General features: G+C 50.8%; 5 protein-coding genes across 5 annotated transcripts; 4 read left to right on the top strand and 1 right to left on the bottom strand.

Annotated features, from left to right (window-relative positions):
* Positions 1-47: 47 nt before the first annotated feature.
* On the top strand, positions 48-1,871 carry CCMA1212_008363 (Cytochrome P450 monooxygenase; the record flags this gene model as incomplete). The annotated part of the gene is made up of 4 exons (XM_073705498.1): positions 48-233; positions 300-472; positions 555-807; positions 856-1,871. The coding sequence occupies exons 1-4, from the start codon at positions 53-55 to the stop codon at positions 1,869-1,871; spliced, it is 1,623 nt and encodes a 540-aa protein (XP_073556326.1). The 5' UTR covers positions 48-52.
* A 601-nt stretch (positions 1,872-2,472) lies between these two features.
* On the top strand, positions 2,473-4,763 carry CCMA1212_008362 (uncharacterized protein; the record flags this gene model as incomplete). The annotated part of the gene is made up of 6 exons (XM_073705497.1): positions 2,473-2,600; positions 2,683-2,742; positions 2,828-3,379; positions 3,458-3,649; positions 3,717-3,988; positions 4,078-4,763. The coding sequence occupies 6 exons, from the start codon at positions 2,473-2,475 to the stop codon at positions 4,761-4,763; spliced, it is 1,890 nt and encodes a 629-aa protein (XP_073556327.1).
* An 885-nt stretch (positions 4,764-5,648) lies between these two features.
* CCMA1212_008361 (Isonitrile hydratase) lies at positions 5,649-6,359 on the top strand (the record flags this gene model as incomplete). The annotated part of the gene is made up of 1 exon (XM_073705496.1): positions 5,649-6,359. One exon carries the CDS (start codon positions 5,649-5,651, stop codon positions 6,357-6,359), a length of 711 nt encoding a protein of 236 aa, XP_073556324.1.
* Positions 6,360-6,904: 545 nt separating this feature from the next.
* On the top strand, positions 6,905-8,758 carry CCMA1212_008360 (Caffeine resistance protein 5; the record flags this gene model as incomplete). Its single annotated transcript, XM_073705495.1, has 1 exon — positions 6,905-8,758. The coding sequence occupies one exon, from the start codon at positions 6,905-6,907 to the stop codon at positions 8,756-8,758; it is 1,854 nt and encodes a 617-aa protein (XP_073556325.1).
* A 1,493-nt stretch (positions 8,759-10,251) lies between these two features.
* On the bottom strand, positions 10,252-12,161 carry CCMA1212_008359 (Beta-lactamase-like protein; the record flags this gene model as incomplete). Its single annotated transcript, XM_073705494.1, has 3 exons — positions 10,252-11,119; positions 11,192-11,579; positions 11,651-12,161. The coding sequence occupies 3 exons, from the start codon at positions 12,159-12,161 to the stop codon at positions 10,252-10,254; spliced, it is 1,767 nt and encodes a 588-aa protein (XP_073556138.1).
* Positions 12,162-13,324: the final 1,163 nt, after the last annotated feature.

The following is a 13,324-nucleotide window of genomic DNA, read 5'->3' as shown; positions in this document are numbered from 1 at the left end:
TTGTTTAGCGCTTCGGGGAGAACTGCCCAAGTTCTCATAAGAATCAGGCGGCATGGACAACAGCTCTGTTCCATATTCTAGATGGGCGGCAGGGCTCCTGCAAGATGATCAAAGCACGTTTCTGCGTCCAGCCGTGCTCCTTTTGCTTGTCCCGACGGCGACATTTGTCTTGTGGCATGCCGTCGCGTACTTGACTTCACCATTGAGAAAGTATCCGGGACCAGTTCTTGCGTGTAGGTAAACCATCAAAACTCTCATGCAGCAAGCGAGCCCTCAATAACACATCGTGCAAACCCAAGCATTTACCAACTTCTACCGAATGTATTTTGCCTATCGAGGTGATATGCATCTGATCAGCAAGAAGCTCCACGACAAGTACGGGCCCGTCGTTCGAATGGGCCCTAACTATCTCGACCTCGACTACTCGTCATTGATCAAAATATGTTTCGACACTCAAGGGGTCTGGAGAAAGGTGAGTATTCAGAAGGCAAAGATGAAGCAGGGAAAGGGTGGAGAATGGCATTTGGCTGACACACTGACGTGCCTTCACGTAGACTGAATGGCACGGCGTTTCTGGAGCAATGGTCGAAGGCAAGCTCTACTTCAATATCTTTTCAGAAATTCGACCAGAAGAGCATGCACGCATAAAGAAGCCAATTGCAAAGTATTTTTCCGCTGCTGGCGTGGCGCATCTTGAGCCCCATGTCGACGCCGTGCTCGCCACCCTGTGTGGGGTGATGGACCAACGGTTCGCTAGAGACGAGATATTCGGACCATCCTTTGACTTTTCAGAATGGATGTTATTCTGTAAGGCTGCCTAACGATCATCTTAAAGAATTAAGCTTACTTTCCCAGATGCAATGGATGTGGTGGCCAAGACTACGTGGAGTCAAGCTGTCGGATATCTCGAGAAAGGCCACGACTTTGACGGCACCTTGGGTGTGTCAGACAAAGCCTACGATTATCTTGTCACAGTTGGCATGAATCCGGTGCTCGACCAATTTCTCGACAAGAACCCAATCGTGCGAATTGGTCCGCCGTCTTTTGGAACCATCACGGGCATCTGTCTTGGACATTTAATGGCGCGTATAAAGGGCGAAGACGGCCACGACCAATCCAAGCCCGACTTTCTAGATCGCTATCTGGAGGCCCAGCAGCAGAACCCCGAAGTCGTCGACGTTTATCGCATTCTCTCCTACATGCTCGTCAACGTCGCCGCCGGAGCTGACACGACGGCAGCGAGCTTGCGCTCCATCTTCTACCTCTCGCTTAAGCACCGTGCCGTCTACGATCGCCTGAGAAGCGAGATCCTCGCGGCCAAATTTACACAGCTCCCAGTTCCTTACGCCGAGTCCAGGCAGCTCCCCTACCTGGAGGCTGTCTCTCGAGAGTGTTTCCGATACTTGCCCGGTAACTGTTTCGCACAGGAGCGGTACGTCCCAAACGGAGGACTGCCGCTTCCTGACGGGTCGCTCGTGCCTGCAGGGACAGCGGTCGGGTTCAACGCGTATGTGCTGCACAGAAACAAGGAGGTTTGGGGAGCCGACGCCGAAGAGTTCCGCCCTGAGCGCTGGCTGCAAGCCGATGGCGAAACTGCCGACGAGTACAAAAGCCGCTTGCAGCATTTGAACAACGTGGACTTGTCCTTCTCGGCTGGCTCAAGAAAGTGCATCGGGATGAACCTCGGTAAGATGGAGGTGAGCAAGACGGTGGCAACGCTCATTACTCTCTTCGATTTCGAGTTGGCAGACCCGAAGAAAGAGTGGAAAATCCACAACAGCTTAATTCCCAGGGCCTCTGACATTATCATGACGGTCAAGAGGAGGCCGGGAGCAAGTGAGCAAATCAGCCAAATGAGTAGCCATTATTAAGACTAGCAAATTGAGACGATATGTACCTAGCGGATGCCTTTCCGGTTGAGTGGACGTCGCTTTCGGTACTACCACTAAGATGTGTAAATTTGCATCTTCTAGTACAGCTCTTATTATTACAACTGTTCTTACTAGGTGAAAGTCGAGCATCCTCATTATACATCGATTCGGCAGTATTATTGGGGTTATGCTCACACAATGTCAACAGGTAGGCGTCCCCAGCACGCGGTATGCGACTTCATGATGTTTTGGGGGTTCCCTGTCAACCAGATCTCTGAAGCGAAGAATCAGATGCCGAATTCGGCAAAATCTGTGCCTGAATGCACTGTGCCAGCATAAAAAGAAGCCATGCGTGATGACAGGAAGACAGCCAATCAGGGACAGAGTTAAAGCACGATACGTATCCGTGAATACCTAAGGTAGGTAGCCTGGAACCCCACATGCAATCGACAGCCTTTGATGACACTGACGAAACACTCCCTACATTTTCCGCGTCATACCAAAGCTTTGCTGCTCTTCTCACCGTCCGGACGTCTTTAGCCCTCAAATGCTGTTCAATTGAGCTGTCTCGTCGGCTTCCGAGCTCATTCTCTTCGCCGAGATGGCTGATGCCGCGCCACAACCCAGCGGCGACAATCTGCCGAGGAAGAGGATTCTGGCGGCTTGTGAGGCTTGCCGCGATAACAAGATTCGATGTCGCCCAAGTGAAAAGCCTGACGTCTGCCGCAAGTAAGATACATGCCATTCAGGAGCTGTCCTCCATCGGCTCCGTCTTGCGCCTTCAAAGGGATGCTGAATTAGCTCGGGTTAGATGCCTTGCTTCCAAGCGAGAGTGCATTGTGAGGGCGAAGCCTCGAGTGCGGCGCCGGGTGTGAGTCAAGTCAAGCCATGTCCCAACCCTGCTGCGTGAATCTTTTGTGCGACCATAGAATCGCACGCAGCTGACCGATACCCAGCTTTGAACAGAGCTCAGCTTCTGAGGCAAACCCTCACCCACCTGCCGTACCGTCCAAAAGCTTCACCATTGATTTTAACATACCCCTCAAGGTGGACGTGGAGGAAGACTTCGAGTCTCTCCGTGACGCTCACGCCAACTTCTTCGACAACCTCGTTCCTCACGAGGACGGCTCCGGCCCATCTCAGCCCGAGAGCACTACGCGTAGCCTGGACTCTACTCCCGCATTAGCCACAGCCAGTGACCACAACCCGGATTTCCAGGCCAAGCCGTCCTTTAACCTTGCCTCTGCCGAATGTCTTCTCATCTCGTTTCACTCAATGCTGTGCCACTTTCCTTGTATTGAACTGGATGCAGATGCCTCCGTCTCCCTACTTGCGTCATCTAGGCCTTTTGTTCTGCTGGCTACTCTTGCTGCAGCGTCCGGAACACGGAGTATACAAGGAAATAGCCTATATGACGAGGAGTTCAGGAGAATCCTTGGATTGAAGTTTGTCGCCTGTGGAGAAAGAACGTTGGAAATCCTCCAGGGCATCCTCATTTACTGCGCCTGGTAAGTATCCACTTGGCGGCTTCGTTCTGCCATGAAGCCTACTGGTGTGTATAGATACTCACAAGATAATTATATCAGGTATCCGTTCCATCTCCGACCAAGGAACAAGCAGCCGTTCCGGTATCTTTGCATGGCAACGGAGGTTATCCATGACCTAGGATTAGATCGGGAGGCACAAACGGGGCTGCATAGTCCCGGCGAGCCAGTGACGACGACGCAACAGCTCGACAGAATACGTGCATATCTCGGCTGTTTCTACCTCGTCTCTACGTTAGTCGCCCGCTTGGTCTTGCCTTCTTGCCCCAGAGATACCAATCCTTTCTTTGACGTAACCTAGGGTCCCGCGAGAGTGGCAGAGTCGCGACCAGGCTCCCCAAGAATGGTCCAAGTGGACTGAAAATTGCTGCAAGATGCTTGAATGCAGCGGCGTCGAAAACGACGCTGTGCTGGCTTCCCTTGTGCGACTATCCAGTACGGGCACCGAAGCGCTTCGCACAATCAACGATGGCAGCGATCAGTCGCATCAGCAGAGTCGGCTCGTTTTGCTGGGTCTCAAAGCGCAGCTCCAGAACATAGAGTCATGCATACCTCCACACGTTGCCTCCACGCGTAAGTTTTGAGCGTTTCCATCGCTGATCAAAACTCCCTGTTCTGCCCTATTTACTAGCAGCGTCTACGTGAGACTGACGTTGTTCAAGCCGTCGTCTATATGCAGAGCTTGTTTGTCCATTTGTGCCTTCAAGCTGGCGCTCTCTTCAGGTTGACTCGCCTGCCCCTACGTCTAACCAAAGGACGGCCGCCACTGCTCCCTGAAATTTCCGAGTTGTATGCCAGCGTAGACGTCACACGTCAGTTACTTACTTATGTTCTCGGCCTCGACGACACGATCAAGGCAACCTTCTCCACTGCCGACTGGTGCAGATTCATCTCTGGTATAATCCTCGCCATCCGGCTCACGCTCGCAACCCCCGAATGCCCCGAGTTTGATACCTGCTGGGCGCGATCCCGCCTGCAGCTTGGCGAGGTCCTGGAGAGATTATGCGAGGAGAAGGCCCCCAAAATCGCAGACAAGACAATCGACGTTCTCTCCGCAATGCGCGCAATTCTGGGGGTTGTGAGGGATAAGTATAATCAACGCGTTGACCTCATAAATCACAGACGACAAATGGCGCCCAGAAAACTGAGTCTGGGATGCCCCATGCTAGATGGGAGCATGGATGCGCAGCTGGAGCTATGGCAATCGACCATGGCAATGGCAGGCGACTTGTCAACGATGGAATTGCCGGCAGATATGGCGGGTGGCTTAGGCGACGGCGGTGACACGATACTCCAGGACCTTTGGGGAACGACCGGGGGGTGGACATACGGCGCATTATCACAATGAAAGATGCACATTCCATTCTACCCAGATGATTGTAGCTCCATCGCTTCGGCTGAGTCAGGATGTCAGTTAGGGGAGGAAGAAGGAAATGAAAAGTCAAAAGGAGGCGCGTTCGGGAATTCCTTACTGCAAGGTGATATTGCAGCTCCCCTGTGTCCACCAAGCTCAGCCAACATAGGAGTGATATCCTGCCAAACTGGCACTCATCCAGCCCCTTTGTCTCGGTCAACGTGGCATCTTTGCTTCAAATTACTCACTACTTGATCGTAAACCTTCACCCGGTAACAAGGAGATGCCACTGGCCGTCCTTTTTGATCATACTTCTGCTGGCTGCGATCACAATGTACTTGGGCACGGCCGTTTGGTCTTCACTTGACGCGAATGTAGATTGAATGGCCTTTCGATACGTAATAGCCCAGGAACCTCGGAATGGAGCACCTAAGCAGCGGCACAGCCCCGCCCAATGTAACTGAAGCAGCCGATGGCTGTCGGAAAATCGGACAGACATGATGCCGTCGGTGTCTGCCATCTGCTACCCTAATTCGAGTAAATTGAGCGAGGAATGACTTTCTGTCGATACCGATCTTTGACACTGATTGACCCTGGATGAAGAAGCTGATGTGGTCTTGTGAGAAAGTATCCTACACAACTTGGAATGAGGTACTACTATCATCGCCCTGCTAAACTAAAAATGCAAGGGGGTGACAGATGCCGAAACGTCTCGGATACGATCCATGCATATCAACGAGAAAACAAAGAGGGGAAAGTCGCCACGCCTCGTACATCGAGAAGAGTTCAGCTATATATTGGGCAAAGAATCAGTGGCATTATCATGGGAACACCCATTCAATCATCCGCCCGTCTCAGTATCGCTTGCTCTTCCTCACAATGGCGCGCATTCAGGTCGGAGTCCTGGCTTTCGAGTATCAAGCGCTCGATGTGGCTGGCCCAAGTGATCTTCTCACGTGCGCCTCCAAAGATCTTATGGAAGGGCTGCGGTCCCTTGGTCCTATAGATCAAGCCACAATTGATCGTGCGCCGCAATTCGACTTTCACCACATCGGCGTCACTCGAGATCCGGTGAAGCTTACTGGGTCGATCAGTATTGTGCCCACGACTACCGTTGACGAATGCCCTGAGCTGGATATGCTGTTGCTTGGTGGGCCGAATCCAATTGGCTTCGAACTGCATCAGAAATTCGCCGACTTGATCCGCCGTCACGTCTCTGCCGGGAAGCTACTATTTACAAATTGCACTGGTGCTTCCGTCGCCGCTGCGGCAGGAGTCCTTGATGGAAAGCACGCCACCGTCAACAACATCGAGTTCGAGTACGCCAAGAAACAATGGCCAAAGGTTAAATGGACTGTGGATAAGAAGTGGGTTGTTGACGGGAATATCTGGACGGGATCTGGTGCTGTTGCTGGTATGGACATGTTCTCCTACTGGCTGAAGGAGAACTATGGGATGGATGTTCTTATCCAGGCCGCTCTCGCTCTTGACTATGAGCCAAGAGATGTTAACGGTCTGCTCAATGTCATCCCTAAGCGATATGACGCAAACGGACAACAAATTTCGACGCATGTTTTCTCTTACCATTAAGCGTTGTCTGGAAGAGACTCGAATCAGTAGATACTGAGCACAGGCGCGCACCGACTGCGGTATTGGCCTGTTTTACAATCGTCTAGAAATCAATAAACTGGCCGGACTCATAATTGAAGTGTTCGCATTAGACCTTGTGTCTATCTCATATTAATAGGTGATGACTTGAGCTGCATAATTGACTTGACAGACTCTTGAACCATGATCGTGGGTCTCGTCTCTGGCATTCTAACGCCGTCGTTTGCTTTAGCCATGACGCTTCGCTCATAGGATGACAGACTCCAAAGCCATGATTCGTTTACAGCACAATGCCATGCTGCGCTAGACAAGATGGGGAGCATCTGCCGCCCGAGCTGAGAGGAAGACTGCAGAATAAACTTCGAACCAACTAGTTTAGTTCATCCTTTATAATCACGTCGTTTCTTCAACAGAGCATTACAGAATACTTAGGTATCTACTGGCTTTTCGACGATATAAGTTACGACCATGTCATGATATAGTCACCACGCCAGCCAGGGAACTTTGCAACACTGGTACTATGCAACATGTCTGACCTTCTTCGTGACACCACGTTCGGGGCGATAATCAGATGGATAACGAAGCGGAAACATCTCAAGTATCCTGAGGAGCAACCGTCGTTTAATTATCTGGACTTGTTCATCAATGACTATTCAGCGGGCGCAACGACCCCTCCTGACGTCGGGGCTGGCACCTTGAGCGAAGACCGCAGTGATGATAGGCACCGTCAACTCATTGAGCAACCTTCTACAGATTCCTTGTCACACTCGTCAGAAGGGAGCAGTCTAGATGATGACGCGTTGTCCAAGATTACTTCGCGATCTCAGATGTCCCGCGTTGGGTCATTAGCCGCCCTTCAGCAGGAGTATTCCGCGGCGACTCTCCAAGAGAACGTGCGGTCACAGCATTCCATCATTCACCCAAAGAAATTGGAGAGTGGCATCACCTTGGTTGACTGGTACTCGACCGACGATGCAGATAATCCACAGAACTGGTCATCCAAGAAGAAAGTCTTTGTTGTTTTGCAGATATACCTCTACACCCTCGCCGTCTACATCGGGTCTGCTATCATAACCCCGTCTCAGCCATTTATTGAAGCAAAGTTTGGCGTCGGGCCAGAAGTTGCATCACTTGGGCTTTCCCTTTATGTGCTTGGATATGGTATTGGGCCTCTGCTGTTTTCGCCCCTTTCCGAGATCCCCTTGATTGGTCGCAATCCGCCCTACATCGTCACCTTTGGCATCTTTGTTGCCATTTCAGCCGGAACCGCCACCGTCAACAATTTTCCTGCATTGATCGTCTTGCGCTTCCTACAGGGTTTCTTCGGCTCTCCTTGTTTGGCGACTGGCGGCGCGTCCCTCGGTGATATCTACAACCTCGTCAAGCTGCCTTACGCGCTTACAGGTTGGGCTGCATTCGCCACTGCCGGTCCAGCCATTGGGCCCATTCTGTCTGGCTTCTCAGTCCCAGCTACGAACTGGCACTGGTCACTGTGGGAAATCCTTTGGCTCGCAAGTCCCGTGTTCGTCTTCATGTTCTTCTTCCTTCCTGAGACGTCCACGCCCAATATCTTGCTACGGCGTGCTCGGCGTCTCCGCAGGGTGACCGGGAACAGCCATCTGCAGTCTCAGTCGGAAATGGAACAAGCTAGGCTCAAAGTCAAGGAGATTGTGGTGCAGAACCTCTGGCGGCCCTTCCAGATCAATCTGTTCGACCCCTCAGTACTCTTCACTAGTTTGTATACTGGCTTGATGTACGGCATCTTCTATTCATTCTTCGAAGTCTTTCCGTTTGTGTATTCCACAGGACTCCCTGGCCGTGCTTCTCCAACCAACGGTTATGGAATGAATGCGGGCGAAGTTGGCCTGATATTTCTCTCCATTAGCGTCGGTGTCTCCATCGCCATCGCCTTTTACGTCGCATACCTCAGATTCGTCTTCGAGCCGGAGCTCAAGACGCAGGGGCTGGGCAAGCCCGAGCGCCGTCTTGTTTGTGGCCTCCCTACGAGTTTCCTTGTGCCAATCGGGCTTTTCTTATTCGGCTGGACAGGAAACTCTAGCCCAAAGATTCCCTGGATCGTCCCCACCATTGGTATTACAATCTTTGTGGTGGGAATTTTCACCGTCTTCCAGGTCATCTTCATATATATCGCGATTAGCTATCCCGTATATAGCGCCAGCTTGTTCGCCGCAAACGATTTCGTTCGGAGCAGTATAGGATGTGGTGCGATTCACTTTTCGCGTCCCTTGTTTATAAATCTTGGTGTTGGCAAAGGAGTGAGCTTGTTGGCTGGGTTGAGTTGTGGCGGCGTGATAGGGATATTTGTGCTGTACTTTTACGGCGCGACGTTGAGGAGGAAGAGCAGATTTGCTGCAAAATGAGATATCAATGTCCGCTAAGGACAAGCAACGTCTCTATGAGGATGCCGATGGATTAACAAAGCTCGGGGCAATCTACGGGAAAGACGTATCACGACAACTCATGGTTCAAAACGGCCGTGTCAATTGCATTACAGGTTGCTCAGCAGATAAGCAATGCATGTTTTATTGCTTAGGGACTCAGATAAAACAAGATGCAGACCTAGCTACCGACCTACAGCAGTATATTAGTTGACCGTCATCGTCATCTCGTTACGCCTGATTCTTTTCACCGCAATCGCAGCTGGTAAGTAAATGTTCTAAAATATCTCACACCGGTATTCCGAAAGCGATTATCGAAATGTTGCCACTACGCATTCAATGACCGACAATCATTGTATATGTGAACGCTTAATGAAAGGTAATGGTGAGTATAATTGTGACTCTGATACCAGTCAGAACCGAACTATTCACAGCTCCACCATTCATGCGCTGAGCACATCCTCGACTCCCATGTTACTGCGCCTGAATCAGCGGTCCCGTAGCAAGCTTCACTTGAACCTGGCTCAACATCGACCATGCCCCCTTGTTTTAGCCGTCATTAGCTTTAATGAGAAGGTCAGCGAGACTTGGGCTCATGGCACTCTCGAGAGCTGCCTGCCATTGCGAGCGCGGCACCGCCTCTGCCTTGGTCGTTTGGCCAAGTAACTCGCCAAGGGCCTTGACCGCATCGTCAGCGCTCTATCGGCACGGCCCCTCAACGTGAACAATTTCCACATGTTGCTTGCTGGCTGGCCGCAACGAGATGTCAGCGGCAATCACGCCAGCTTCAGGGGCGGAAACTTTCGAAAAAGGCATATCCAGGAGGGTCATGAAAGCTTGGAAGAGTGCCAGACTCTATGGCTGTGGGAATAGTGCGACACCATTCTTGCATGTGTTCAGCCGAACGTAGGAGCATCGGGTGATTTCAAACTAAGACGGTCTTAACAACCTTTGGCCGCAATGCCTATATAATTGGAAGAGCTTTTGCAAAGCCACAGTGTACAACTTATATAGCACATGGCTTTTGATGTCCATACATCTGCTTCTGCATTCATCGGTTTTCTGCGTGTTTCTGTAAAGCCGATGAATGGTATCTTCAATCGCCCGGTTTTAGCGCGAGCGGACAAGCGGCATTACTCGACTGATATAAATTCGACTGCCGAGCGAGCTCCTCATCGGAGCAATCACTGTGCAGATGCGATACTGCTGCAAACAAGGTGTGATAGAATGCGCAAAACTGTAGAGCGCCCCTCCCCAGATCATCCCTCTTTTAGGCAACTTGGTGCAACTTGGTCACACTTCTAAGCGAACTATAAGAACGCGTAGAAACGACTTTACGAATAATTGGCCTATTCATCTTTTTGACGAGAGGATGAGGAGTAGGAAACACCGAATCTGTAGCTGTATATAATAATGGGTTGGGAGCCGAATGAAGCAAATGGCTCCAAAGGCGGCTTGCCCACGCTGCAATGCGTTTAACAGCCTTTAGAAAGCGTTATGTTAAAAGCAGCATTTGTGATGGCTTCCACGCCATTCCCATTCCCATAACTGAAAACAAAATCGCCTATGCTGTGGAAGTCATAGGCAGCTCGATCCAGCTGAAACCACGACTGGCAACTGCCCTGTTTTGCGACCAGCCTTGCGTCTTGAGCCAATTGCTCTTTCACAGTCCTAGTCTCATACACCGCTCGCCATGACCTTTTGTTGACGCCATCATGTGTTTGACCCATGAGATTGGTTGGGTATAACCGAGCGTCGACATAGGGACTTTTAGGAAGAGATCCTTCCCCAAGCGAAAGAGCATCGAGACTGTAGAGATCAGGGTGGTGAAGCACATCAAAGCCTCGGACGACAAATTTCTTTATGACGAGCGCGTTTTCCGCATTGATGCTCAACACAATGCTCGAGTTTGTCGCTTGTTCAGAGTATGTACCCACCAAAGCCCCCGTTGCGGCTGATGCCTCAGCTCGCCCTGCCTCGTCAACAGCGGGAATCAACGCTTCGACGATGGTGCTGAAGATCTTGGCAGTCGTTTCCGCGCTTACTTCAGCACCGGCAGCAAGAAGAGCAAGAGAAAGGTCATAATCAGGAACCAGTCCAAGGAGGGCATGATAGAGGCCTAGATCGCCACTTTTGGTGTACAAGTCAACGATGCGGCCGTCGGCCGTGAGACGATCGCTTCGAACAATCTCCCAAGGCGCGCCGACTGAATAGCCCCAGGACGAGGTATGACTTCGCGGTTTCATCCATTCTCGCGTGCGGCGTGGGCTAAGGAAGCGGCTCGTAAGAACTCCTTCAGCGAACGCGATCAGATCCGAGGTGCTAGAGAACATCCCACCAGCACTACAGACGGGTTAGTAAGATATCTTCCTGCCAGTGTGTGTCAGGGCAAACCCGGGGAGGGGCTGAGCTTACCCCTCAAAAACACCCAAGGTAGCATTCCAGGTCGTCTCTCCAACGGGGACGAAGCCGATTTGGGGGAAAGACTCGACATATCCATTGAACGAAGAGCTTTTCATGCCGACAGCATCAAAGACCCCGTTTTGGATAGCGTCTATGTAAGACCCGTTGATTGCAGCATCGATGACCATTCCAAGAATGGCAAAGCCAACATTGGAATATGAAGGGCTTGTGTAAGGCTGATAAACGGGTTCTCTCTTTTTCAAGTCGTTGACGAGGTCCTCTTTTGTGCAAGGAGCAGTGCCGGGTAGGCCAGAGCAGCTGGGTCCAGTGCCTTGAGGTATGGGTGGCAAACCGATTTGTTGCCATAGTCCGATCGGAAAGACACCCAAATCCATGGCCGCTGTATTCAAAGATCAGCCAGTCATTTCGGATGTAGAAGGAACCAGACAGGTGGATAGAGAATGAGCTTACTATCAGTGGGAAGACCAGACAGGTGCGTCATCAATGAGTCGACAGTCACTTCATCCCAAGCAATCGACTCCACAGAGCCAGCTGTTGGGGCATTCTTCAGCTCTGGGATATACTTCAGCACTGAATCGTCCATGCGAATTCCATCGATCTGCAGAGCTGCTAATGCAGGGAGCAGCTTGGATAAACTGCCCACTCTGAAAATCGTCTTCTCATTAATTTCCTCAGTTCCAATCCCGGATAGTTCAGGCGGTGTGTAGTGATAGCTGAACATCGGCAGATCTTCATGTATTGACTTGACGATGACAGACACGCCACTGGAGTTTAGATTCGAGGTGAAATGAGATTTGAGCGTCGAACCTAACTTCTGCGTAGCCTTCTTGAGGACTTGGTTACTATTAGGAGCTGTTGGTGGCGGAAGAACTTGACCGAGGGGAGGACAAGTATGTGCTATAGCAGAGACCAGAAAAGGAGATACAGCTATGGCTGCTAGAGGGTTGACAAGGTACTTCATAGCTAAAGACTTGAGGTGGGGAATTCCTAGGTACCTTGATATGCTATGCCAAGTTGCTGAACAAAAACGGTGGGATATACAGCTTGATATATTGGCGATGCGTGTGACTTATATAGGCAGATTGACGAACTGATACAATATAAACCGGGGGCAGCCGGTCAAACCCGGATGTTGGATCCTCAATGTGACGCGTTGAAGTTCGTAAGCCAGTCGAGAGGAACCAGCGCTAACTTTAGCAAGAGGTTTACTGAGCCTCTATAACAAGCCAATGATACTCGCGTTCCTGGGGTGGCTCAGCTTAGGACTATGGATACACAGCCCTGCCCGAAGAAGAATCTAAAACATGCAGGCTCCTACGCTTGCTTCGCTGTCAACGGGTCGGAACCCAAATCTACCTGAAGTTTCCTTTTCAATCACACAAATTCACAAGCCGAGTATGTGTGGCTTAATAAGTGAACGATATCCTGCCTTAAAGTACTCTTGCAATTGCAGAGCGATTGCAGAACGTCAGAAGGCCACGGGCATCATGACGAGGGACACGTATCAGCAACCGGTAATGCTTCGATGCAAGGCATGGCCTTGCGAAAGCCGTCGCTTGCAAATAAAGCTAGAGCGGGAGCTGGGACGGAGCAGCTCAGACGCCAATAAGTGTGCTGGTATAGGAAAGCCCGCAAGCGGAACAAATATACCTACCCTTTATTGAGAACATTCAACAACCAGCCGAAGCCATTTGGGAATGTGGACGTGGCTCTGTTCTTGACACTCTGGTATAGCAATCATAATGAATTAGATAGTTAGTAGAATCAGTTGGGGGGTAATAGGAACAGCCCATCCACGACGTATGCGACACATCACTTACAGAGCTATTCATGCTGCGTCCGCAAAGCCTGCCGGAGCTTGATGCCTTTATGTCAAGGCATATTCAGTCACTCACTAACCCCATGTGGAAGGTCAGAGTCACTTCTTCACGATCCCACGACGACATACTAGCCACTGCGGTAGTAGTCTGCCGATTGGCCCATCGTATCCAAGCAGTCGACCTCTAGTCGTGCTTTTTCGTGAATGGGGAGAGGGAAATTCTAAACGGGCTGCTGTAGAGAAGAAAGGTCATGGCGACCATTGACAGACATAATGTATTAGTGACAACTGATTTCCGTGCAAAG

This window comes from Trichoderma ghanense (genome assembly GCF_004382785.1).
Source record: "Trichoderma ghanense strain CCMA-1212 chromosome Unknown scaffold_11, whole genome shotgun sequence".
Taxonomy (NCBI): Eukaryota; Fungi; Ascomycota; class Sordariomycetes; order Hypocreales; family Hypocreaceae; genus Trichoderma; species Trichoderma ghanense.
Note: the sequence above shows the minus strand (reverse complement) of the source record. Positions and strands in the feature narration are given on the sequence as shown.